The sequence below is a fragment of the Lampetra planeri genome, chromosome 26 (assembly GCF_965212315.1).
Source record: "Lampetra planeri chromosome 26, kcLamPlan1.2.h2, whole genome shotgun sequence".
In the NCBI taxonomy this organism is placed as follows: domain Eukaryota; kingdom Metazoa; phylum Chordata; class Hyperoartia; order Petromyzontiformes; family Petromyzontidae; genus Lampetra; species Lampetra planeri.
In genome coordinates, this window is record NC_136132.1 from 4,927,990 (window position 1) to 4,955,925 (window position 27,936).

The window sequence follows — 27,936 nt, forward strand, 5'->3', positions numbered from 1 at the left end:
TTCTGTACCCTATCCGAATTAATTTGCTAAATACCATGTCTTAGGTATTTAAAAAAAAATAGGTTTGACTTTCATGCGAAGAACATTTATCTGTAACAGGGCATACGGGAAAGTCCACTCCTATTGCGTGAATAAAAAAGAAGTCACTTGAAGGGTCCTCAGGATTTCCATGAAAACTTGCGCAGGCCAAATTGTAACATATGGTCTGTTCTCATCGATGTGTTCCTACCCCCAAAATTCCTTTATGAACTATAAGTAAAGTGCATTATTTTCTACTCATTCTATTACGTTTAAATTTATTTGAAGGTTAATTATTTTTACCATCTGGAATGCCGAATAGAGAAATTCCTGAGAGTTTGACGTGCAAAAAACATGTCAGTATTCAGAGCCGTTTTTTGTAATACTTGCAAACATAAACACATCTAACTGGCACAGAGGCGTGGGGGGTGAATATAATCACTATTAAGACGCTACAAAAAATGTGCCTGCAGTAGCAGAGCTGGCTCGTTAATTCGAACCCAGCCGTAATGTTTTCCACAGAAGCCTTCCAACTCCCAACATCAAAAACCTACACGGAAAGACACTTTCGCGACTTGCGCAATAACATTCACAGCGCAGCCTCAAGGGACAATTGGGCTGAACATTGGAGTGCATCTATTCTAAATCTGCTTGCAGTAGAGAGAACTAGTTTGGCCAGCAATTTATAGCTGTGCATTGCTTCGGGTAGACTTACTAGAATGAGTTTTTGGTGCTCATTGAGTTAATGGTAGATTGCTGCCTAATAAGATTGCCACATAAAAAAGCAGAAGGGACATGTGTTTACATAATCTATAGAATTGTAATTTTGCCAAGCGATGGGAATGTAGTGCATGAGTTATAAACATTACTCTGTAAGTATGCACAGATCATGCCAATAACTCTATTCATGTCTGTTTAAAGAATAAGCCATATACGTTATGTAACAAAGTTTCATCCCAGATTAAACATTTAAATTAATTTAACGACAAACGCGCTAAAACAGAGCAGTCAACAGCTACGCTTAAAACGCATTAATTTAATTTCAATAAATAGCATAAATAATATAGAATACATAATTCAAATGCAATGCAGAGCTCTAAACACCTGTTTTTCACGTCATTAGTCGATTTAAGGGTGCACTCTGAAGATTCCATTTCGATAAAATCATGCATAGTTGTGGCCTTCAACACATGAGTCATTATAGAAATAACACTATAGCGTAATGTTGCAGTGCTACACAAGGCAAATATTGATTGGCATTAACAAACCAGTGACCTCAACTTTACCCATGTTCATTTAACAGTTTATATACCACCGTTACGTTATTTAATTGCAATAACTGCATGCAAAGCATCGACCAACCTCGAAAAAATTGCTTAACAAAAAAAACGCATGCATTTCACCTGGATGAACAGCATGTTGGTGACGCACTAGCATGCTATGACAAACGAGCACACATTTTCACCTCCATAAATTAAAACGCCTGGAGAGCACAACAGTTTCGAAGTCCCGCTAGTCAACACTACTCTCGTTTTCATGCATGATGACTGCTGTTTCAACCAGAGGCCTCGGTGGCCCCTGAAGCGCCAACTTGTGCACATTCCCGTCCTTATCCTCCTCGCAGCCCACATTTCCACCATCATCATAGCCGTCATCTTCATCCTCGTCGTCATCCTCGTCAGATCCAGTATAGCTCTCGTCGTCGTCGTCATCGTCGTCGTCATCATCCATGTCCTCGTCCATTTCTTCCTCATCCGTGAGTGCGGCATCTTGTCCGCCCGTGCCGCTCGGCTCGTACGCGAGATGCTGCTTCAAAGCCGCCACCTCGTCACCGTCGCCATCAACACCACCCGCCTTCCTGAGACGCAGCCCGTCCCCGCCACCCCGGGCACTATTCCACGCGTTCCCCGCCACCACCACGGTGCCATCACCATCATCCCCGTCGCCGTCGCCAGCCACCTGTCTGTCACGCGACGATGCCGGTCGAGGAAGAGGTTGGCCACGGACCCACAAGCGGCTGTAGCAGATGAGGGTAAAGACCACCACGGGCGTGCCGTACAGGAACAGGCCGAGCAGCACAGACTGCTGGAACACAGCCTGCAAGCATCAGCAGCACGCAGTTAAGCCATGCTGGTACGCAAGACAAGTGATACAAATATTTAATTGTACTTAACAGGCGACGTATGTTATCTACACACCTGCTGCCATAATTTCTGATGAACAAATCGTGCAGAATGTGCCCGATGTCATCAAATTTTTGAAGCTAAGCAGGGTTGGGCGAGCACCATGCAACATGTTATTGGTTGTTGCGGGAGTGTGTTGTGGGCAGTGGAGCGCCGTGCAATAAAATCCAGTTGTACTAAACTGTGTACTTTACTCCATATCAATGTTTCCCACCTTCAACCCACACTGACCAATGGCGTAGAGAGGCCTTCACCCAGCAATGGATTGAAAAAAGGATCTCTGTGTACGTTAACATAATTGTCCTTTTGTCATTGTGTGAGACAGCATTTTGAGACGCAGTTTCATTTAGATGCTTTGTATTTCATTGCATATTTTTTGTATAAATTAATGTAATAAATCAAGGTTACTTTTAAAAGTGCGATAGAATATGCATGATTAATTTCTATTCTTAACCACATGGGGTCAAACCCCTCATCTTTTTGCAGGCAGTAACAATGTATATGATTGTTCCGCTGGCTTATTAAGCACAATTCTGAATTTATTTTGACAAAGTCTATTGACATACTTCAAATTGAGTATTTTACACAAAGGTAAAAAGACTCCTGTGAGGTTGCATCAACAGTACTCAGAACAATGTATCAAATGAATGACTTCCCTTCTTTTGCAAGAACGTAAGACCATTTGACTGCAACATCAAAAGATAACTTGTGAATTTAGAAACATCTTTACAACAATTGGTCACGTAAAAATAAAGCAGTGCTTTGTAATAAGCACACAGCATGTTTTTTGACCGGCATGCTTATCGCCTTGCAGTTGTGTTGTTTGAAAACCCCAGAAAAAGACTGTTTGAAAGACAGGATAAGCATGTGTTAAATTACATCGCCATGATCGCGGAACCGAGGGTCGCACGGGTTAATACCAACTTCAACGGAGTTCGGTTAAAAAGGTGCTCAGGATTAAGCAGAATGAACAGCCTAGATGTAACGGAACTCCACGGTTTCCAGTTGCCGCGAGTGTCAATCTCTCACCGATATCACCGTGGAAGCGTCGTAGAGCAGCCTCTTGATTCGGAAGTAGGGACTGTTCCCTCCGTGAGCCTACGGAAGAGTTGGACGTTAGAACACATGAACCTTATGGTGGGACCCCGGGTCCCATAAGCCCCTGGCTCTCGCATAAACATTATATTATAATGTAAACAAAAACTTTGCTTTTTCACCAATGGGTTTGAAGGATGGTGGAAAGTGTTGTCTTGTTAAACTATGCCTTTAAAACTGAAAACTACTCTATTTAAATACACTACAAAAAAAATTATTTACATCCCTCTGTCAATCATTGTGTTTCTCGGTGTGGATTTGTGAACACACTTTGTAAACAGTACATAAAATAGAATGCTTTTTCAATGCGCTGTTCATATTGTAACAAGCGTTTATACCAATGTTACTCTACAGAGTAGTGGGTCGCTGCTCCCCTTATCCGCATTCATACGAGCGGTATGTGGGGACTATGGCTTAACCGCAAAAAAAAACCTATCTGCACAGAGGCATACGGACAAGAGAAGTATTATCAAACAGGAGGAATTAATGGTGCAATGCATCTCATCTGTTAAATATCTGCAGGTAATAGGATTGTCATCGATTGATCCTGGCTGCAGACATTGGTAGGTCACAAATAATAATAATGAAGATAAGAGAGCCGTTTCACTATTTTACGCATACTGTTATGACAAATAAAGGACTTAAGTGGTGTAGGCAGTTTGAGCAGCTTTGGATAAGACTTGTGATCCTGCCCATACCCGAGCATGGAGTGCATTCGCTTGTTCAGTTCTTCTGCGTTGCGCTTGGACGACATGACAACAGAATGATCCGCGCCAGGTGGGTCGCGGCCAAAAATAAATTTATTAATTACGATTTTTACTTTCATTTATTCGGGACCCCAGGGTCCCGCCATAAGGTTCATATGTCCATGTTCTTCCAAGCGTTACAAGTGTAAGGATCATTAGAAGGCACATGTGTATGTTTTAAATACACATTGCTGTATGTACATCTACATTTCAACGATGAAGAAAATTAACTGGCTATGAAAACCAAAATGGTAATGAACCATTTTCATTCCTCTAACACATGTGCATACTATGCACAAGTCTTAACAAAACAATATTTTCCCTTTCGCCTGGAATAAACAGTTGACGCAAGTGCTGTAAGCAAGCGCTTTATATATATCCTTCTACATATTGGAATGTAACAAAGAGAAGAGGGGTCACCAGACTGCTGCTGAGGTTTATCAATTCAAGAGTCAAGGGTTTTTACATACGCTTACACATGTACACAGCATAATCAAATACACACGAAATCTACATTTCAAATGATGCTGGACAGGGCAAATTAACTCGCTGTGAAAACAAAAATGGATACAAGTTGTTTTCCTTCCTCTAGCACTTCACTCCTACAAAACACGCAGAGCTGTCAACAGCTACGCGGCGTAGGGGAGGGCAGCCGCACTGATTGATGTCACATTGTTAGGGCCGCGTGTGAAAGAGGCGTGCCTTTCCTGTGTTTTTTATAGTGTTCCGAGCCACTCGCTCATGTTTTGCCCAAATACTCTCACCCCGAGCAGCATGCGGAACATCTGATGGGGGGAGAAGAGGTGGTAGAGGTGGGGGGGGCAACTTATAGAGATGTGGAAGCAAAGGTTTTTTTAAAGTCAGGCTGAAAGGTGAATGTGGTGTAAAAAGTTGATGCCCAGGGTGAGAGAGAGCACCACAGGTGCAGCACTGTCTAACAACGCCATGTTAACTCCACATTCTACTAGATGCTATAAATACGACGAAAACAGTAATTGTCACCATAATCATCCTTATCTCAAGTTATGCCTTTGGCAGTTTTTGTCCCCACACAAACCAGTCCCCCAGAGCGCTCACTGCAGTGGAGTTTAGCCATGCCAAGTGCTTATTGAAGGACAAAGCGGTCGTTTATTGATTGCAAGTAATTACCCAAGCCTGTCCCCCAGCACCCAATGACCTACTTTATCTTGGTTTAGTGCTAGGAGAGACGCTTCCCCCAGAGGTCTGACCTCCAGTTTCCCAGCCAGGTTGCTTGTGATGAAGGTGAAGAGGTCCTTGGCGGAGCGGAGGTCACCCTCGGGCAAAAAGAACTGCTGGGACGAGGTGTTCACAAGAATCACGCTTGGGACGTCCACCACGCTTGCGACCACATGGGAAGAGGAGAGGAGGGGACAGAGGTACCATTTTTTTGTGTTTTCCGTCAAGCCTCATCTACAAACATGTGTTTTGTGTTTTTTTTTTATCACAATCACATTTTTGTCATAAACATTTGAACCATGCGATTGGGCCTGGATGGAGTTAGGACTTTGGTTTACATTTACTTTGTGAGCTTACTGTTACATCGTATGATGTGGTTGGCCTTACCTCATGATCAGGTCATTGATGTGAATGTTGCCATCTGTGTATCCAAACTGAAATTGCCTGCAGTGGCATATGGGGGGGGGAGGCGGTGGAGAGTCAGGATTCGAAGATGTTCAACAGGGAGTGTGCGGACAAGATAACAATGCATGAGAGAGCCAGTCAACACACGAGACCGTGTGTCGAGCGCCCCACCCCTGTATATTGAGACTCAGTGGAGCAGGGTATAGAGCGGTCGAGGTAAGTGTGAATCTGTTCATTGTCAAGGTGCATGTTGAGCGCAGTGTGTCTATGACTCACTTGTGAAAGTTCCTCCTGTAATTTTTTGACACTTCTTCCACCATATATTTGAGCCTGTTTCAAACAACATTAAGGCATCAATTCATCAGCCTGAGGCCAAAAGTTGCTTGTTGGTAGCGCGTCTACTCAAAAAGAGACCGTGAAGCAATTATCACCCTAGATTTGAAGCTTTCGTGACTGCAAGGAATCATCTTCTTAGGTTTTTTCGGTAAAGTCACGTAGAAAGTAAAATAAAATAAAAACAAAAATCACGACGTTTCGGAGGCAACACAAGTCTCCGTCATCAGGTGGGACCGTCACAGCCAGATTAGCTGTATCAAGTGATACAGCTTGAGGAGGGGACAGAGGTACCATTTTTTCAAGTGATACAGCTTGATACAGCTAATCTGGCTGTGACGGTCCCACCTGATGACGGAGACTTGTGTTGCCTCCGAAACCGCGTGCTTTTTGTTTTTATTTTATTTTACTTTCTACGTGACTTTACCGAAAAAACCTAAGAAGAATTATCACCCTGCACAACTTAACACCACCGTTTCTGGTAATTACTGTAGAGTATATTTTTTTATTTAGCGACTTATTTCGATAATTATTAGTAGTAACATTTCACTTTTTCATTATCGATTTTCCATTAAATGTGCTCTCAAAAGGCTTGCTCATTCTTAAGAGCGATTTTATTTGATCTTGTGGCCGACACTTTATCCGTAGAAACGCATCTCCAATGTTATAATGAAAGTCAATGGGGAAATAGGGTTTAGAGACGGAATTTCACTTTACAGACAACTTTTCAGGAACGTAACTGTTCTGTATATTGAGGGATGCCCGTATTTACGTCTCTATTGTGAAAATGGGCATGCACTGTGAGCTTAAGAATCACTTTTAATCAATGAATCGATCCATCCTTACACTGCTGCTTAACATTCAGTGGTAAAATTGTACCTGTTGTCATGTTTAATGTTAGTTCCACTCAAGACTGCAAGGACCAATGATTTTCCTGCAAGAAATAAAAAGTATCATTCACATCACTCGGTTAAAATCGTAAGGTGAATCATAACATACATGCAAACCAAGCTCCATTTACTGTCATTTTGTGGTGAATTGTTGAATAAAATAAATACTTTGGAATGCATTATTTGTTGAGTCAACCCCATCAGACGATCAGTGTGTGCATTGTTAAATGCAATGAGACTGAACAAACCAGATCTTAAGTTTACACTTGCAATGTTACAGGAAATACAGTCAATGCGTTGGGTTAGGGCATGACTGCATTGACCAATCCTAAGACTCATTCCTCCCATGGCCTCTCTGCTCACCTAGACTGTAGCAGCTGCAAATACACAAGCCCCCTTGTCAGTGGATCTATCCCCCTGGGCTCGATGCCAAAAAATGCGCCCGTGTACCTGTGTCAGCCAGGTCATGCAGAGTGATACTGTCGATGAACAGGAATTCTGGGAACCTCTCCCTGTTCACCCACTCCTCCAAGCTTCCATCTTCAAACTCTGTAGTGGTAACAAAAGTAGATTTCTTCTATTTTTTTTCAAGCAATTACAATTGTGTTGTTTATCTCATTTATAAGATTAAAAAAATCTATTAAAATGCATGGAGAAATAATTCCTTTTGTATCAGAGAATGCAAGAGATTTTTTTCACAGAAATTCAGAAAAATCCTTCCAATGGCTTTTATATATATCAAAATTACACAGTAGGGGGTGCACTTCCCTGCAAGCTCTGCTAAATTGTCACATGAAAGTCAATCCCAAAAGTATTTATATTCACTCCGAGTTGAAATTTTGCCAAATCAAGTTGAAAATCAAATTTCACGTGATATAGTTACCAGTGACCATCAAATGGCACTACGCTTGTTGCTGCCTGGTTTCCAACCCAGGAACTGGTGCTGACTCAGTCCGCTGACCTTAGGCCAGCTGGTCACTTGCAGCTAAAGTATGTTATACTTGCTCCCAAATTTTTTGAAATGTCACCATGTGATCACCAACAAATGTGAATATAAAAACATTAAAGTACCAAGAAACTAAGGAGAAAGCAATGGGGATGTTTATGCAGTTAAGTTGGTTCAGCAAAGTTTTGGAAGGCCATTAACTTTGATGCAATTTTGTTCAAAGTAACACATTCCAGAGTGGTATTTCAGTAATCCTGAGAAGGCTGCAATTTCCTTCAGGATTTCTCAATCTTATATATTTTATGCAGGAATTTCCTACAATTTTTATGATTGAAGAGGCTTTTCATTTTTCCAGGAGAGATTTTTTGTATTCAAGAAAGTACATTGTATTAATTAGGTTTTACGTCTGCATGAAACTTGCACAAGAGTTGTATCAAGGTAATGGTTGCAATTTACTGAACCAAACTTCTATAACATGTATTGCTTGAAAAACACTTGGTAATGACTACCATTTCAGCAACTAAAAACTACGCGCTGTGTTATAACGTATACAGATTTGAGACCACCTTAAAAAAAACTTCCAACTTGACTGCTAAATCTGAAAAACATTTCAAAACCACAACAAAACAATTGAAAACATGACCTAAAAGCAAAAATGTTTAAGCCATATGCATCATAGTTGGCCTTTTAGGAGTACATACAATGACACGTTTTCAAGAATTCATTCTATTAAATACCAATGAAAATAAATCGGTATTTTTGGTTCCATGCAAAAACACTTTCAATTACTTCAAAATAAGACGGTCTTCAGAGATTGTTTCATGACAAACACAACAGTTAAACCTCAGTTTCTTATATAATTTTGAATGCTTTGCAATTAAATGTCTATGGGACCTCAGCGGACAATATGACCTCTCAATAACCCTCACGTCCCTCTGCTTCAAGACCTCTCCAGCTTCTTAACCCCAACAGGTGTCAGAGTCCATAATTAACTTAAGGCTCCATAATTATCTTAGCCACATCTGCTGGCGCTTCGGTTTGTGTTGAGATATGCCATTTAAAAAGGGAGCTCTGCATGCCATAGGTTATGTGGGGTCCGAAGGATGATGTCTATTCTAACGTTTAAACGTGAAGGTTTTTTTCAAAAGGATGTAATGTCTGAAACCGTGTTGTTGATGCAAAAAAGTATTTGTGAAATATAGTGAGTTTTTAAATGCATATATCTCAGAAACAGGAAAAATTCCAATTCAGCCCAGAAATGTACCATATAAAAGATTCGGTCTTTGAATAATTGGTTCTCTTCCAATTGGATTGAACAAAGTAAAAAAAAAGTAAACTGACAAAAAGACTAGAATGTCTACTCTCAGTACAGTTTAAGTAAAATGCAACTTTGTGGATCATGCAAGTTTAAATGTGTTTTTTGCAAAAAATGGAAAAGCGAATGAATCTCGAATTATTGTATCTAACACAAGTGCACTTGGCTGTAGACAAAGATACTTGCCTGTTCTCAATAACTTTGAACAAACAGCGCCTCCCAATGTCAGACTGCGGCCATCTCAGCGATTCAAATTCGATCTCATTTAAAGTGAAAATAAGAGCTCTCTGTGCAATGCCATACTTGTTTAAACCTAATTTGAGTCTTACGACGACACATTTCATTTTTAGATGTAATTGAGGCAAGTACAATAAACTAAAATTGTCACTCTCAAATTCACTCGGATTAATTATATTATATTCTCCCATCTTCCAGAGCAAAATCAATCATGTCATCCATCCGACGACGAGTTCCAGTAGCTGTGATTTAGATGGCGATTGGCCATGTGGTTCCTGGAAAGCTATACGGTCAAGGGTTAATTACTGTTGGGAATTAAGTGGCAACAGGAGTGTAGGTCTGTTCATACAAATGAGTGATCTACTCTTGGCGTTTGCAAAAGTCACACAACAGCTGTGGCTGGGTAATTGATGAGGATCCACTTGTTAAAGCAGTAACACAATATGTCCCTCAACACAGGCCTGTTTTTACATTGCATTATAGGGACAAAGCAAGTTTATGTTGAGCATAATGTATTTAGATTACTACTTAATTATCTTTGGTTATAGTTTGTTATTCTTGAGTATTAAAACACGGGCTATCAAACTTTTACTGGCAGACGATGTGCACAAACAGGCAGTTAGACTCTACAGAACGGTTAAGCAGAGCCTTTCATGATGGCCAATCCGGGAAGCCTCTTGGGCATTCTGGGAGTCCTAGAGAGGGGCTGCATGCCACATGTGGGGAACCCCTGAGATACAGCACAAACAACCATTATGTTGGCTACATGACCTGGCACATCCGCAGTGCCACTGACCCCATTCTTAAAACACAAGGCTGTGGACTGCATTTTAGAAGGCATGGGGCTTCAAAGGAAAGGGACGGGAAATAATGTAATGGGATGGGGTGGGATGATACGGGACATCATGGGATGACTGCGGATACACCAGAATGAAATTATACAAGAGTGGAATGTGATTGGAGATATAGTGTGATGGGAAACAACATCATGGTATAGAAATGCAGGGATGTTGAACAAATAAAATCAATTAAGAGGTGCAATGACTCTTGTGCTCTTGCACGAGCTGTAAATGTACCATCGAAGACGTAAAATGTTTCATCCTTGAATGCCAGAACAGCCGGCAGCTCGTACAGAACTACGTCCTATTGAAACAGAGACACGCCATACTGGTACTGTCATTTGCACCCTATTAGCCTCTACTTATCTGTACATGTAAAACTACTTGTTATAATGCACAATCATATTTAGAAACACATTTGAAATGAAATAATTCAAGACATCACAAACTTAAATGTGGTACAATTCTATTGTTCATGTTGTAGTTATCAAGCAGTACACGTGTGTAAACTATAAATACGGTAGAAATTAACCAATTAACTCTCACATCTATATACGGCTGGGTTTTTTTAAGAGAAAGCTATAGTTTGTTGAATATTATTTCTAGGTTTGTACGAAGTTCGATTGAGTTAATTTTAGCATGCAGTTTATACACAACACTAACGTGCTCTGACCTCAGGAAGTGCTTCCTTGATTGCAGAATAGAAGTATGTGTAGACGATCAATTCGGTGGCAACTTCAAGGTATTTCTCCTGAACGGCAGAATGAAGCAATAAACAAATAGGGTCAGAGGCACCGCGACCTTACCTCTCCAATTCCAAAATATACCTTAATAGCTCTACCACGTTCATTGTTGGTACATTTCCGTATATATATTTAAGCATTGACAAAGACAAAGATCCCACGTATAGCCTTAGCTGACTTTTGGGGCAAGTGTTATTAGTGAGTAGCACCTATGGTGGGGGTGAGTGGGTGGCCAACACCATGCCTGGCCGCTTTTGTCTCCCCAGTGGTGATGTTTACACACAGCACCAGGTACTAATTTTAGGCTGAGTCAACCTAGGGGAGGCCCAGAACCGGTTCAGATAATCGTCACTGGTGATGGCCATGAGCGGGAATTGAACTCTGGTCGCCGGGCTTGTAGCGCAGCACGCTAACCGTTGCACTAACGCTCACCAAAAGACAAAGACACACTCACAAGCATACACAGCGATGCCAACTCCCCCCAAGTATTGTTTTATTTTAATATTCTCATTTGGAGAGTGGTTTACCTTCAATGGAGACTCTCCACCCACATATACAAAACACGTGTCGTGGGCCTTCTGTGCTTTCTTAAATGCTTCAGGGCTGGACAGGGAAAGCACAGTTGGCCTGAAGAAACAAAACTAATTGTTATTACATGGGAGAACATATTTTAGACAACAAAACACACGCAACAATTTCGGATATTCTCCCACATGGTGCATATCTATTGCATTGTGTAGATCACATGTGTAGAGTAATAGCGCTGGCTGCTGACGGAAAGTGGTACCTGCAGTGTATAGCAGTACACACGTCAGCAGGCGACAGTATATACGGGGAGAAAGAGAACTCAGGGGAAGTTCATTAAGGAGTCCATCTAGAAGCCCCGGGAACCTGCTAGTAGGTTTCAGAAGAGAGGCGTAGGCCAGGGCGGAGCAAGGCCACGCCGGCAGCATACGAGGGAGCTCTGAGCGAGAGCTCGGGGCCGTTACTGGAAGTGGATCTCCTCGCCGTGCTGCTGTTCGCCACCATCGTTGCCGCCGTCTTCACCATCACGGGGCGCCGACAGCCTGCCAACTGTTCCCAGTAAATAGTGCCGCCGACAATAGACGGTTGTGTATATAACATCTGTAAAATAGTGTGCACCCACGTAGGGTGTGTAGAGTCCCGATTGTGTGCGAGAATAAAGGAAGGTGCCTCCAAGTATTTCTGTCTCCGAACTGCGTCACTACACACGCTTGACTAATCTTGATTAGGAGCATCAGCATCATGAGAATCAATGCATTGGCACGATATAAAACCGAAATAGAATAGACTTTTTAAGACTGTAAACAAGGGAAATAAACAATCCTTTGGATTAGAACCCAGTTTGTCAAACATAATGGCTCAGTGCTCTGGCATTGTCTTTAGCTGTGTCAAACCCTCAGCAATCAGGAATGCTAACTAGACAATTTCAGTGAGCTTAATGGTTATAGATGTTTTTATTGTTTGGCCTGTTATTTACACAGACCATGGATCAAACACCAAAAAGTGTACAAAAATCATGAGGACGTGCACACTTGGAATTACATTGAGACAGAAAGAGGAACATGTGGATCAGAGAACACAAAGTGAAGACATATCGACTGTTAAGAAAAGTAAGTGGGCTTTGGTAAGACATATCGTTTGAAGGGATTAGGGCCGATGGATCAGATTGGTGATGGAAATATATCAAAAGGAGGCAACACACACCCAGGAATATACCAAGCACAAAGATGGAGCAATGAGAGTTACTAATGTACAGAAGCGATACATTACGGTGATGTGCAGAGGCCTTCATCCAGCAGTGGATATATCATGACCGATTATGATGAGCAGCACAATTAACACTATGAACATTTTTCAGAACATCATTGAATCGGTAAGCCTGATCTTGCGTAAAAGTGCGATTGCAATTTAAATAAAATGTAAAACGCTTGGCTTTTTTGGGCATGACTTACCCAGACACTCTGTTGGCAAATTCAATAATCTTCTCTTTGCTGTGTGGCCCTCTGTAGTTATAAGCCAAGTCGCCCTTTATCCTGGCAAAGGAAACAAACAATTAACTACTTTACAATTATGTATTTGTGTAATGAGAATCCTGAATTATGATTTATATTGGTGCTGAAACACTTTTCATAATAGGTGTTCATGGATTAATATAAACTCCTAAGCACACAACATCCTTAAAACTGCTGAAGTATTGTTTATTAAGTCGTCGTATAAGGTGTATGTAATGGGTGCATGTGATCCCTTTAGGTATTAAAGCTGGTACATTTACCACAAGTTAAAAATAATCGAGTCATATCAAATGATAATACTCTGAAGTGTAAAATGGTCAAATCGTTACACTCTTACTTTGAATTAACATTAGACATATACTGACTCGTGAAGATGCTTAATCTTTAAGCCCAAATATGTAACATCATTTTTTTCCAATTTGCATATGGATAGGCCAATAGGTTGCTAATCTAAAATACTGTACCCAACGATGCAAGGAAATTGGACCATGAACCACAATGCAATGGGCACAAGGACAGTTTTATCTGTCTACGAGCAGTGGAAAAATAAATAACAGAAAGCCATTCAAGCACTGACGCCAAGAAGCCCTGCTGCCCTTAAGATGCGGTTATCTTTCCCTAAGTGACGTTATTCGTGGCATCGTATTCTGGAGGGCTGGTGCACTTGAGTGGGTTTAAGCTATGTAAACCCATCTGGGAATGTACTCTGTCAGCCGTCTAAAAGTCCCCTTGATAATATATCAGAAGCATCACCTTACCATTTGTTTTACAGATCTGGAAGATTCTCTAACGGCTGTGGAAAAAGTATGCCTTTGTGTGTCAGTATTTGTTCATGGTAACATTCCTCAATAACTTTCATTTATGAGCAGGATATGAGTCTATAGAGACAAAATTCTGTCTTTTTGAAAGGAGACAATGTCTATCAATTGTACAATATAAATTGTACAATAAGAGTATGTAGAATAAGCAGGCGATAAGCAAATGAAATGAGACCTTCATACCTCCAGCCTGCATGCAGCAGTTCAATCCTACCATTTTATGTGGCGTATTCAGTTTAACTAGCCTATAACAGTATCACCACATCTCAGAAGCTAAGCAGGCTCCTGCTTGTATACAGCTTGGATGGGTGACCACCATGCACACCTGGTTATATAGGCCACTACGGAGCTATGTAATGGGTAGCAGAAGGAATTACAGAAAAATACATTGTTGTATTGTACTTTCTATGCCCCACGTATGTGCTTCTCACCTTCACTAATCGGCACTTGACCAGCGTGGTGAAACCATCACCCAGCAGTGGTTTGACAAAAGGTTTGTCCATTCACATTCAGTATGAAAATACATTTAACAAACCAGGAGTTCAAGCTGTCATTCCACAATAACATATCATGTTAAATAAAACCTATTGAACCTTCTAAAGTAGTTATGGTTTGTGCACTGCAGATCATAAATAATGTCAAGTTTTCAGGTATTATGAAACATGACATGAAAACACTTTATCTGAGCACTGCTGGAATAAAGTGTAGCTTAAACTTTACGTTTGTATTATATCCTAAGAGTATTATATCCTTTTCACAGGTGTTTACGGTACTCAGTGATGATTTCATCTAAAATGGCAACAGCTGTTGAGATCACATAGGGATTCACAGGTTGTTTAACGGATGTCTACATTATTTATAACTTCCACTCACAAATCCCACTGCATTACCACTTTGAGTCGCTTGTTAATCTCTCCGAGTGCCCGGACAGCGATCCGCATGGTCAGCGTGTAATCACTGGATTCCTTCATCGCTTAGTGACGGCTCATTTTCCAGAAAGGACCTCTGGCAAATGTGTCAAACACTGTATGATGTAGATGCTATAAATATAACCATTTGGTATATTTTCTGAGATATTTCCTGTTAAAGTAATTAATTGCGAATACACCAATTGCAGGATATTTACAGATTATATGTATGCACATGTGTTTGTTTAAATATAGTTATATATAAGCAATTGCGGCCAACTTGTAATTAAAATGATCCAAAGTTCCATCTTTCCATGACAATATCGTATAGGTGAATGGAGAAGGCTGACTGATGTGGAATTACACTGTAAGTTGTCCATCTCTGATAAACCAAGAACAGTCCCTTTAAGTTTGAGACAGCTTACTGGCTCAATTAATAGGAATCCACCCCCCTGTTGAGCTTGCTAACAGAGTGGGTCCAATGTTAAATACCGCAAGGTTTTGTGGTTTACCACTGTCTAAGAGTACACAGAGTGGCGTGACTAATGCAGAGCTATAAAGGACCAAGGGGAAATCCCATGCGGAGCGCGTTCATGACCAAGTGGGAAGCACACACTCACAGTTTGATGCTTGGGAATCCTCTTGCTCCAAACTCTGAAGCCAAGGCTTCAGAATGCAACACAACAGCAACATTATTTTAGTGTCACAATCTATAACAAGTGTACCATTACCACCACTATTATTAAAAGTCACTTATTTAGATCTCACTGAGTCTCAAGACTTTATCAGGAGGGTCCTGCTTGCATTGGGCTGTTTGGCCAATTTCACACAGTAAAACCTTGGATTGCGAGTAACTTGGTCTGCGAGTGTTTTGCAAGACGAGAAATTTTTAAAAATAAATATTAATTTGATAAACAAGCGAGGTCTTGCAATACGAATAGTACGTATTCGCTTTGTCTGCCGAGCGTCACGTGATCACAACTGATATACGAGTGCTTTGATATACGAGTGCTTTGGATTACAAACACGTTTCCGGAACGAATTATGCTCGCAATCCAAGGTTTTACTGTAAATGTTTTTTTTATATTGATGGAGGATTCGGAGTTCATGGAGAAAACCCTTGCATATGAAGGGCACACACTCAAAAGTTCCACACCGATGGGTTCACGACCCATTTGGTGTGCAGCCATTTTCTGGCCACCTCATAGTCGAGTAGGTTTGGAGTTTCACAAATCTATGTGATTTACCAACCCTTGCCATCAAAGTGCTGAATTTCAGGTATGTGCAACCCTACTCTGCTTCCATGTTTTCTGGAAAGGGGGACATTTAGCCACACCAACAGTTCCTTAGATCAACACGGGTGGCACAGAGGTCAGTGCACAACCGACAATCAGAAGGTTGCAAGTTCAAATTATGATCGGAGGTTGATACAGCCCCCAAAAGTTAAATTCACTTGGTGGGCCACCACCAGGCAAGGAACATCCGAGTTAATCTGAGCCCTGTTGGCACATCACATATTTAGCCGATGTGGATAATGGATAAACACTCAACCCATGGACCCTTGGGGTTAGATGGAACCAGCAGCTCTGAAAGCTCAGGTTAAAGCTTTACAATGACAACTCACATGAATGCTTGATGGCGTCCATCTTCCCGACTCGCACAGGCGAGCCTGCCTCGTGTAAACCCAATGCTACGTCCCTCCAAACAGGGTCCAGCTTTTTGCAATGGCTGCACCATGGTGCGTAAAACTGCAAAGAGAAAAAAAACCCATGTCAGAATACACCGTCCTTGAAATAAAAACACCTGCACAGTGCAAACACGGATCCATTGCTGGCCTCAATGTTTAGACCAGGGATAACTGTTATTATTCCATCTCTATGTTTCATTATATACGTTGAATAATATATAATGGAAATCGTGAATGCAGATTTTTTTTTTACCATTTCAAAATGCAGGCAACTAAAGAAACTGCTTTCATATGTAATAGCCGTTGAACTGTTATCCTTAGCCAATTGGCTGGCTTCATATTCAAGCATTGAAACGTTAAAATGTATGTAACACCCATGGATGAAGAATAATAACAATGTCTTACTATTTTGGTTTTCTAAGTAATTTTTTTATTAGTCATTAAACTTCTTTTGATTTGTTGTTCTTCTGCACGAACATTTTGTACCACAATATTATTTGCATGGATCTTCCTTGCAAAACGAACTTCACTCAGTCGGCTCTCATCTAGTTATAAGCTTATCATCAGTAGTAGTATGTTCTATTCATCACCATATTAAGGCATCCCCAACGCCATCCTTCATGGACCTGTATGCCACAATCCATCTCTTGTCCACACATGAGATAATATCATATCCAAGGAGGTTGTCCTCTCAAATGTGTTCTTTCCCTTTGGCTGTTATCCATTCACCAGCCTCAGTCATTGGCCATCATCCCTCTTATTAATGTGTTTGGCTGAGGCTCATTTTTAACAGTACTAAGAGTCTACACTCGTCTATTAAAGAAATTGTTAAATTAAAGAATACAACTAAATCAAATTAAGATAACAAATGCGGAGAGGTAGCACAATGGCTAACACACTACACGATGAACCAGCGACCCAAGTCTGATTCTTGGTCATGGTGAACATCATTGATAAGTAGTATGACCTTTAACCAACCACACCAACCTGGTTGGGTTAAGTATGGTTAACCAATGATAATTGCTTTTTACCCTTTTATCTGGCAACAAAACTGACACCTTTATTTTACAAGGAGTCATGTTTGCATTGACCACAATATCTGCGGTCGGAATGCAAACAAACAACACAACAAAAAGGTGTCAGTTTTGTTGCCAGATAAAACGGTAAAAGGCAATTATCATATTTTGCTACTGGCAAAGGAGGTTCTAATGGTGTATGGTTAAACAACCCTCGTAATCTACTTTTATCTAAGAGTGCCTTTAGGGGCTGCACATTATGGCTCCTTCAATATCCTGAAACTCACATTCACAAGCCAGGGTTCTTGTTGTCTCAGATCATGTAACCTGAAATGAAAGGGGGACATTTAAAACACTTGAATATTAAGACACAGGGTCCAACATTAAACAATCTGTCCCAACGTTAAGTATTTTGTTTCATTAACAATGACATGCTACAATTTAACTTGTGAGCAGCAGAGGGCAGTGTACGGCACGACACAGTATTTGTTACTGTATGTCAAATGTAGGTTTTAAATCTGCTTGGTTTTCGAATACACTAAACCAGTTAATGTTGCCGATAATTGAGAATACACAAAATACACTTTGTGGTACACAGTGCCAAGAATTAAACATTTTTAAAAACAAATCAAACGTAGCCAACAAATACGCCAATCGCAGTGCAACGAAATCCATTGTTTTGTTGTTTACCACATTACACATCCCTCTTTCATGACCACTTCCACAAACCCCCCACGCGGCGTGGGATTTAAAGGTCCATCCAGCAGTGGATTGACACAAGGATCTTGTGCGTGAGCCCCGTGTAGGAGGTAAAAAAATGTTTATTGAATTACAACATTTAAACCCCCCCACCCCACTTCAACTCACGTTGACGTCAATTCGACAATTTCGCCTCCCGCATTCGCCAGCACTGAGGGAGATAACAAAACAACCACCGTCACACAAACACACACAGCTCACGATAACCTCTTCTCAAATGTATAAGCAGCGAGTTAGCGAGTGAAATGTCGTCGTCGTCGTCGAGACTTGCCGAGGAGACACGCGCCCGCCGCTGCGATCGCCACCGCAGCTGCTGCAGCAGCAGCGGTAGACATCGCCTCGTGTCAATCACGCGCCGGGGGGGCCGGGGGGGGAGGGGCCTCGGGCACGGTCACGTGACACGGGCTGAAGACGGTCGGGGTCGCCATGTTGGGTAGGGGGTTTAGGTGGGGGTGGGCGGTTGGCGGTTGGGTGGAGGGGTTGGGTGGGGGTTTGGGTGGGGGTGGGCAGTTGGGTGGGGGTTTGGGTGGGGGTGGGCGGTTGGGTGAGGGTTTGGGTGGGGGTGGGCAGTTGGGTGGGGGTTTGGGTGGGGGTGAGCGGTTGGGTGGGGGGTTTGGTGGGGGTTTTGGTGGGGGTGGGCGGTTGGGTGGGGGGTTTGGTGGGCAGTTGGGTGGGGAGGGGCGGTTGGGAGGTTGGGTGGGGGCGGTTGGCGAGGGGGTGGGGAGTGGGTGGGGGTTTTGTGGGCAGTTGGGTGGGGGGTGGGCGGTTGGGAGGTTGGGTGGGGGCGGTTATTGTGGAGGGGTGCGGCATGTGGAGTGCGCGACCTTCTTGTACTTTCGTGCAAATTTCCACGCGGGCATGAATATTAATGAAGGGGGGGGGGGGCTCTTTTGCAGTGACGTCACACACGAATGTAGCACTGTGCTGCGTATATTATTTTTTACTGTCACTTTCTGTAACTAAACGTTTCAAGTTCAAGTTTCATTTATTAGGTATAGCCCTGTGAGCCATTCAGCTCTTGAATCGGGTGCAACCGCAACAAACAAAAAACAAAAACATGAACAAAAAAACATCTTAAAGTGAATATGTGACTAAGTGCAAACAGAAAATCCAAGAAAAGACAGCAAAATATTGCAGAAAAAACACCGTACACCAACGCTGTGTCATATTTGAAGCGACCTTCCGCTGCGTTGTTGTAAAAAAAACACCCACTCATGAATATTAATGATGGGGGGGTGAGCCTCATGTGGAGTGACGTCACGCGGGGGGCCCTCATGTGGAGTGACGTCACGCGGGCGGTGAGCCTCATGTGGAGTGACGTCACGCGCGGGACGCCGGGGACGGACAGACATTTCTGGGTGATTATTAGGATTCTATATTGATTATAGGAGGTAATATTTCCTTTAAATGCATTGGTGTTATCGAGTTTGTTTTGAGTTGGGGCGCTGGACATCTGCGAGAGAGAAAAGAGCTTTACAGCTCATCGGATTCCATCCGCATGGAGACTGTGATGACGTCACGGCGGATGACGTCACGGCATCTCCCCCACCCAACGTGGCGATTGCAACACACGCACACTCACCCACACAACGGGCAGGGGGTTCATATCGGAAGACGCAGATTCGTCTAACACCACCCACACACACACGCAAATATTAAACTTGAGACCAAACATTTAAAACCACTAGCGCGTTGCGAATTAATACTTTTATAATTTTGTCTTGACTGACGTTAACCGTTTATTTGTTTTTTTTTTACCACGTTTCATTTGTTTCATTTTCTTCTTTCTCTTCCTGTCAGGTAATACGCGCGCGTGTGCCGATTCGTCGTTCGGCCGCCTTGCGAATCGCCAGTTGAGTTTTACCGCGGCGAGCACGTGGGGCGTGGTGGTGTCGTGGGGACATGGCGGCCACTGTTACCAAGGGGGTGAGTCGTGGAGATCGCGAATTGCTGACCCGTGGTTCTCTGTGTGTCAAACACTCGCGCCGGTTTACACTCCGTCGTATTGTTTATTGCAACAGAGACATTGAGTTGTCGGGGCCATGCGGCGTACGGTCGTTTCAATACGGGCAAAACAAAACCCCCCACATTTGTTTGTCTAATTGTTTGTGTTTCTCCCTTGTGATGGGACTTTTGTCGGATGAACGTTGAGATTTACACGGGGCACGGGGTGACCAATAAGGTCTGAATCGGTCTGTGATAAGGTGGGGTACTGATGATGGGTTGACGGATATAGCTGCTGTTGCTGCTACTACTAATGTAGGTGTTTTGGGGTGGGTTAGATCAAGTAAATATAAATGTGTCGTTAAACCTGCCACCACCCGACACAGCCAATTGGTAAGATGTCACGTAGACATGGCAATTCGTTACCACACCATGCGGTCTGACTTCAATTCACATCTTAACAATTTGTCGTTCCAACATTCGATCCGGAATCATTTAAATGTTTATCTTGCGCGTACTGTGTCTCGAAGTCTGTGTCTCTTTCTGTCCGTTTCCTGCCGTTTAAAGCCATAAGCTAACGTCGCGTGATAACTGCGTTTGTATAATGTTGGTGAAGAAAAATTAATGTGCCAAACGTAATTGTTGTATTTTTACACTCGAGAATCGAAACGTTGTGGTCGTACCCGAGTTTAATCGACAAGCCGAGCGGTTGGGCCTCCTCCGGGCCCATTCTTTCTAGATTTGATTCTAGATTTGAAGCTTTCGTGACTGCAAGGATTCATACTCTTAGGTTTTTTCGGTAAAGTCACGTAGGTAAAAAATAAATAATAAAATGCAAATAATAGGCCCATTCATTGTGGAGACGCGCAGAGTTGCTGCTCCAACCGAGCTTGTAGAACTAATGACAGGTTGATTCAAATCGTAGCTGCAGTGATAATTCTTGGTTAGTTCGGTAAAGTCACGTAGAAAGAACCAGGAAGAACCAAGAATATGAATCCCTGCAGTCACGAAAGCTTTAAATCGAAATGCAGTGATACTGTCACGGAGTATTGGCTGGCACCGTCCTTGTTTACAAACTTTTGAAGGTTTTTTTTTAATATATAGCGAGCAATTGTTGTGTATAAATATAACCGGGGCGGGGCAGAGTTGGCGTATTTGGTTAGCGTACAGCATCTTCATCGCCACGAGAGGCCTGGCCATCGGTGTTCAGTCAGCTCCCACACACGGCTAACGCCAGTGGCGAATGCGAAATTGTAGTTGTTGCTCTGAATCTACATCAGCCGTCCGAAATTAGAAGTGGTGGCGAACGATATCTGAATCGGTCCCAGGCTTACCTCACTGCAGGAATCCACCCCTAATGGACGTTTGCGAAAGAGCTTCATAGCTCATCAGATTTATCCGGGATCAATAAAGATACTGATTCTGACCAACCTGGCACTGTATGTCAATCAACCATCGTCGCTCTTGGGTGGATCCCTTCATCCAGAGTGGTTTGACGAGGTGTTGCACATCGTTATACTGTATTATTGTGTTGTAATCTAAGAATAACCGACTCAAGCTCGACAATATAATTCAGGAGGGGATGTTTGGCCAATTCCATTCGTGTTTAAATGTTTGGTGGGATGCTGTAAATGGCTGTGAATCGATTCGTTCTTAAATGTATATTCTTCAGCTCATTATGCGTGCGTTCATTTGCACCTGTGTAATTTTCCTAAATGCAGATATTGATGGGACGGTAAAAAAAAATAGGAGTTGCAAAATGTACAAATGAGACGGCGCAGGCAATACAAGCAATACTATGCATATGAGGAGACGATACAAATCTGATAATATAAACAAGACGATGTAATTGGTTCCAGAAACGAATTGGTTCTGGTTGTGGCAGTTCTAAAAGATGTATAGGGGTGGGTTATTGTTGATTTTTGACCTGCGGATAGCAATCGGCAGAGGGTAGCGATTATTGTCTGATCAGGTTGAGAAATAAGTACGATTGGAGTACTTTGAGTCCGTGTGAAAGCCTTTGTGTTTTGAGAATGATCCACGAAAACAGATATCAAAGAGCTACCATCAAACGATGATGGCTGATGGATTAATTTCTCGTGGTGGAATAGCAGCAAAGCAGAGAACACGCTTGAGATGATTACTCCCAAACAGAACAGGAGTGATGAGAGTCTAGCTCATACGCAGGACAAGGTTTCAGTTTTGAGTTTCATTTATTTGGTATAGCCCTGTGAGCCATTCGGCTCTTGAATCGGGTGCAACCGCAACAAACAAAAAACAAAAACACGAACAAAAAACATCTTAAAGTGACTAAGGGCAAACAGAAAAATCCAGGAAAAAACTACTAACAAAAATTTCCAGAAAAAAGCACCGTACACCAACGCTCTGCAAAAATCCCAGTGGGATGCAAGTCAAACAACAAACAACCACAAGACAACTTAGATTAAAGCCATCATTCTAACTCCGCACTACAACAAACAAATATGGCCAAACCCAAAAACTTTTCGAAATAACAGTGATCATAGGAACTGTGACCGAAATTTCACAATAAACGACATAAACAACATGTACCACCAAACCCTGTAGCCATAGCTGGCTGCATGAGTCACTCCACAACAGTAGGAGCATCAGTATTAGTATAAAAAAAATTCAATGCACCTTTAAAGATTAGCACACTAGGTAGACTATAGCATCCCAGGACAGTGTGGTATAGCGACGGTGTGGTGAGCTGTACGTCAGCAGTTGATAGAAATTGACTGATGAATGTGAAATATTTTATTTATTTATTAACAATTAATTATTGTGGTGCCATTAATCCTGTAATGCATTTGAATTGACTGCATACCCTATATTGATAGATGGATGGGGCAGTGTTGTAAGTGCCTCTTTCATATTGAAGAGGATTGTCTAATTTTATCAGCATCATCCAACACTGGCTTGGCATCAAGTGGACATTACGTATTCCTTTGGCAGGACCTCGTTTTTTTTCTTCACAAAACACACATTGTTGACCTCCCACGAAGTGGTGGAAACTCTGTATTGCAATGGTAGGAGAGAATGTGGGCACATGCAAATGTGAGCTGTAATGAAATTACGAACACATGATTTAACAATTGTGCAAAGTCCGAAGCATCACTACAGAGAGAGCTTTGCATCAGGGAGCGATTGGGCAGTGAAGCCGCATGGCGTATGTTGACCTAGGAATGTGTTGATGGTCTTGAGCAATCTTTGCAGGTGGAGGACGTCAACGTGACGTTTGAAGATCAACAGCAGATCAACAAGTTCGCAAGAAATAACACGAGGCTAGTTGACCTGAAGGATGAAATAGAACTTAAGAAGGTAATGTGGGAAATTCACCTCACCCAGCTTTTGTAAGAATATGAAGTGAATGTTGAGAAATGTACAAACGAACCGTTTAAAATGTGTTAATGTGTGTTAATATAGTCATTTTGGTGCAGTTTTCAGCAAGGTCGCGTGATCTTGCTGAAAACCACACCACGAGTGTATAAAAAGTAATTTACTCAAATATTATGTTCTTTTTACACTATTCACATGTATTTCTGGAAGAGTGCTTTCTGTACCACGTAAGCTAGGCAATTCCATAAAAGACAAAAAATAAGGTTTCCAACATTGTTTTATTTTATAAAGGGGTTTATTTGAGAAATTTGATGTAATGCCTTGATGCACTTTTGAAACATTGAATATGTTTGTGCAATTTTTTTGTATCATTTGATTTTTCAATCAATTAAAAATTTCTCTCTGCCCAAAGTATCTATCTTTCATGCGTTGCTCTTTGATGTGGCTGGCTTGCCAGATGTGGTGAATGCGAGAGTAAATGACCTTTTGCCAATTGCTGCAAGCTGCCAAAATATGCAGCAAAAACAGAAGCGAAAATTGAAGTTACAGCTCTGTAGAGATAGATTGAACTCTTTGAAGAATTGTCAACTTCACCATTGGTTTTAATTTTGATATACACCAAAAGTACAGGTTGTACTTTACTTACGATGGAGATGCGTTACGACGACCCCATCGTAAGTCGAAGATGGCCTAGCCTACCCAGGAGTCTTAAAGAATGGTGTTAATTGAGCAAAACTGAGCAATTTACAGTACCGTACTGTATAAACTATATACTGTATATATTTATTAATTATACAATACTGTATTGCACAGTCAAATGTAAAGTAAAAAAACAAGGTAAATTCTTAGCCTACCTATATGAACTGCAATTTAATAGAAAGTTTTTTCAGGAAACAATCCTATCTGCTATAAAAACTTTTTTACATTCATTGGACGTATCGTATCGTGGTAACCTTAAAATGAAATCGCTGAAGCTACGTATCATACATGCATTGAATGTATCGTAACGTATCATATTGTACTGTACTCACCAAGATTCTGTCTGTCGTCTGCATACTTGAACGATGTTAGGTTGTTGATGGCAATTTTGTCGTATCGCTATCGCCATCGTAAGATCGAAATATCGAAAGTCGGACCGTCGTAACTCGGGGACTACGTTATGTTAAATTGTAATTTCTCCCTTGCGGTGGCTCTTTTTCTGTCTTTTGATCAGAAAGAGCTACAGAATCTGCAGGATGCGGCTGATGATCTGATGATGCTGGACGATGACTCGATGCTCATCCCGTACCACATTGGGGAGGTGTTCATTTGCCACAGCCAGGAGGAGACTCAGGAGATGTTGGAAGCTGCGAAGGTGTTTTCCCCACACATGAGTCAAAAGCAGTAACCAGTTATTGACGTTATGAGAGTTTTAGATTGGGTTCTAAGAGTTATGCATCAGATTATATGCAGTTTATTTGCATTGTTCATCTCCAATGTAATGCAGACCTCGGTGACTTTGCTTTCATCATATCCATGCACTTTAAAATACCATTGAGGCAGATGCATGCCTTTTATCGAAAGATTGTGCCGATCAACTGACAACCTAGCATTCTTTCAGAATTTCCTCTGTCTTCCATGTTGAAATGGTATTGTGCAATAATGTATTATGCCCATAGTTATAAGTTGTCTTCAAACGTAAGTTGCCGTAAAATGTAGCAGTAGCACTGTCTTGCGTGCTTTGCCGTTGCATTGTTAGTCACATATCGGGGTAAGTTTCTGAATTAACGTGGCTAACTATAATGGATGTTCGTGCGCAACAGAAAAGCATGGAGGAGGAAATTGCTGCATTGGAAGCTCGTGCCGTCACCATCAAGAAGCTGCTGTCGGAGCTCAAGGTGCAACTCTACGCCAAGTTTGGCACCAACATCAACTTGGAGGCAGATGAGGAGTGACCAGTCCGGCCGCGATTCATGTCAGAGGCATCGAGGAAGCAGCGCCATTTGATTTTGGGGGCAAAGGAATCCAAAGCGACCACCCGCAAATCGTGTGCATTGCGAGTCGATGACTTGTGCTCTAGCCATGCTTACAAAGTCGGGGTGGAGGAATAAGTTGGTTTTCAAATGGAGGCAGGCAAACCCGCATATTTGCCTAACAGTGGTTCCCATACTTCACTTTTTGTTCTCTCCTCTACCCCAACGTCAACAGATTGTCAATTATAAGTTGAACGAGATCGATCGGTGGATGGTGTACAGCTGTGTGATGGTGTCTGACGCTTTTTTATTTTTACATCCATTCAATTAAGTTACAAAATGGTTCGAAAAGCTCTCTTGTAGAGACTTGAATCACCAATAACTGCACATATAAACCTACTTAAAGTGTGTATGTACACATAGGTGAAGTGCTTGCATTTTTAATAATTTTATTCAAATGTAAACATGAGTATCTTATTGCTAATGCATGCCAGTACTAATATACATGAATGTTCACATGTGTGTGTACTCTTAGTTTAAGTACTTTGGTTTAGTGTCATACTTTGAGTTACCGAAATGTATACTAAATCGTTTGGATATTTAAATAGCGTTATATTCTATTTAAATGAATAACTTCAACCTAACGAGACATCAACAGTTGGTAAAACTAAACCAAACATGCAACTTGTTCACATTAACTTCTGTTTTGGTTACCTGACATTTTTGTTGATTAAATTATTGACTTTAAAGAGGAGTACTGTATTTCACATGTGTTTTTCTTTTGGAAATAAAACAATGATGCTATATATGGTACAGTGGGAGTTGTGTTAATGTGGTTCTTGGCAAGCTGTCACAAATGTGTGTGGTGTTCCTTTGTGCTGTCTCCTTGTGTAACATTGCTGACACCATCCTGAAAAAAAGTATTGCTTTTAATTATTTGATTGCAGCTCTGTAAGAAACACGGTTATTGGCAATGTGTTATTAAGAGTCGTGACTGAAACTGCATGCGTTGCTTGCAAACCATTTCAATATGGAAGCACCCTGAAATTAAATTACATCCTGAGCAAGCCATTTATTATTTGTGAAATGTAAGCACATGCAATTTTAAACAGTACCACAATTGTAATATGTTTTCCTTCCCCAAGGTTTGGCGATGTTGGGCAAGTATGTTTAAAATATTGGGTAAAGAATTACCCTTTGTCTAAAATCACATGTCTAAGTTATCTGGAGAGTATTAAAGAAGCGTTCACGCCCATTGCATATTGAGAAGTAGACGGTCGACTTTGTTCTGAAATTTCCAACACTGACACTTGACCCAGCTAAACCTGCCAAGCAGATGTGAATCTTCAACCGTTGTCTCTTACCAACAGCGCAACGGGCTGTCTTGACAAATTAAAGATAGCTGTAAAATAAGCTTGACTGAAGTATAGAATTCAAATTATGAACAGATTGGTGAAAAGTAATTTGTGCCCACAGCGCCGGAACAAAGTAATACAGCCAAACGTGTTTAAAATGAGAGACGGAGGAAAAATAAAGTTGGTCAAAATGAGAATGTACGGCGGTATGGCATTTTGGTATTTTATGGAACACCAAAAGTATACTAGACCGGTTCCTATTCCTATATGAGGATGTTTCCAAAGAGGGGGGGGCGGGGCGTAAGTAAACATGGTCTGCAGGTTTCATATCGCAACTTCTATATTTCCGTGTTGACTACTGCCTGAAAGTCATTCCAGCTGAGAAGTGGCATCTAAAACAGGCAGTGAATGGAACTTTTCATAACACATCAACAGGCTCTTGCTATAATATTCTGCCCAGTGGCTTGTCAGGCTCAAACTCCATCTGTTCAATCTTGAGCCCCGTACCTTCCTTCAAGTCGCCAATCAGTAGCCTTGCAAAAGTAAACATTTTTTTTATTTTACCAGGTAAGGCCCACTGAACTATGCAGCTCTTTTTTCAGAAGCTACCTGCCCACAAATGATAGCTCAACGAAGCGGCTCATCACGTGGAAATGTATAGCAGCCAAATGCTCTAAACGCACGTGGGTTATAAATGTGGAGGGGAAAACCAGAGGACTCGGAGAAAAATCCATGCTACCATGGTGAGAACATGCAAACTCCAAATATACAGCAGCAGGCGTCAGGGTCTGGATCGAACCTACGACCTCCTGTATACCAAGCGAGGTTGTTAACATCTAGCCACCGTGATGATGGTGAGAGAGAGAGACACGCAAACTCCAAATATATAGCAGGCGTCGGGATCGAACCCACGACCTCCTGTATACCAGGCGAGGTTAACATCTAGCCACAGTGATGATGATGATGAGAGAGAGAGACACGCAAACTCCAAATATACAGCAGCAGGCGTCAGGGTCGGGATCGGGATCGAACCCACGACCTCCTGTACACCAGGCGAGGTTGTTAACATCTAGCCACAGTGATGATGATGATAGTGAGAGAGAGAGAGACACGCAAACTCCAAATATACAGTAGCAGGCGTCAGGGTGGAGATCGGG

The 27,936-nt window shown here is 41.8% G+C and overlaps 2 protein-coding genes across 3 annotated transcripts; one reads left to right on the forward strand and one right to left on the reverse strand.

The window, feature by feature from the left end:
* Positions 1-1,034: 1,034 nt before the first annotated feature.
* LOC144727609 (protein disulfide-isomerase TMX3-like) lies at positions 1,035-18,534 on the reverse strand. 2 transcript variants are annotated; one of them, XM_078606555.1, is made up of 16 exons: positions 18,443-18,534; positions 18,280-18,322; positions 17,700-17,739; positions 16,334-16,457; positions 15,330-15,375; positions 12,924-13,004; positions 11,475-11,574; positions 10,878-10,955; positions 10,442-10,508; positions 7,318-7,416; positions 6,857-6,911; positions 5,921-5,974; positions 5,627-5,683; positions 5,272-5,401; positions 3,231-3,299; positions 1,035-2,115 (listed from the first exon to the last, which is right to left on the reverse strand). In XM_078606555.1, exons 1-16 carry the CDS (start codon positions 18,504-18,506, stop codon positions 1,531-1,533), a joined length of 1,692 nt encoding a protein of 563 aa, XP_078462681.1. In that variant the 5' UTR covers positions 18,507-18,534; the 3' UTR covers positions 1,035-1,530. The 2 variants fall into 2 exon arrangements, with proteins under 2 accessions (XP_078462681.1, XP_078462680.1); XM_078606554.1 differs by having other exon boundaries at positions 5,224-5,401.
* PFDN4 (prefoldin subunit 4) lies at positions 5,237-26,237 on the forward strand. Its single transcript, XM_078606556.1, has 5 exons — positions 5,237-5,439; positions 19,972-20,097; positions 23,350-23,454; positions 24,686-24,826; positions 25,275-26,237. Exons 2-5 carry the CDS (start codon positions 20,074-20,076, stop codon positions 25,404-25,406), a joined length of 402 nt encoding a protein of 133 aa, XP_078462682.1. The 5' UTR covers positions 5,237-5,439; positions 19,972-20,073; the 3' UTR covers positions 25,407-26,237.
* The last annotated feature ends 1,699 nt before the right edge of the window (positions 26,238-27,936 follow it).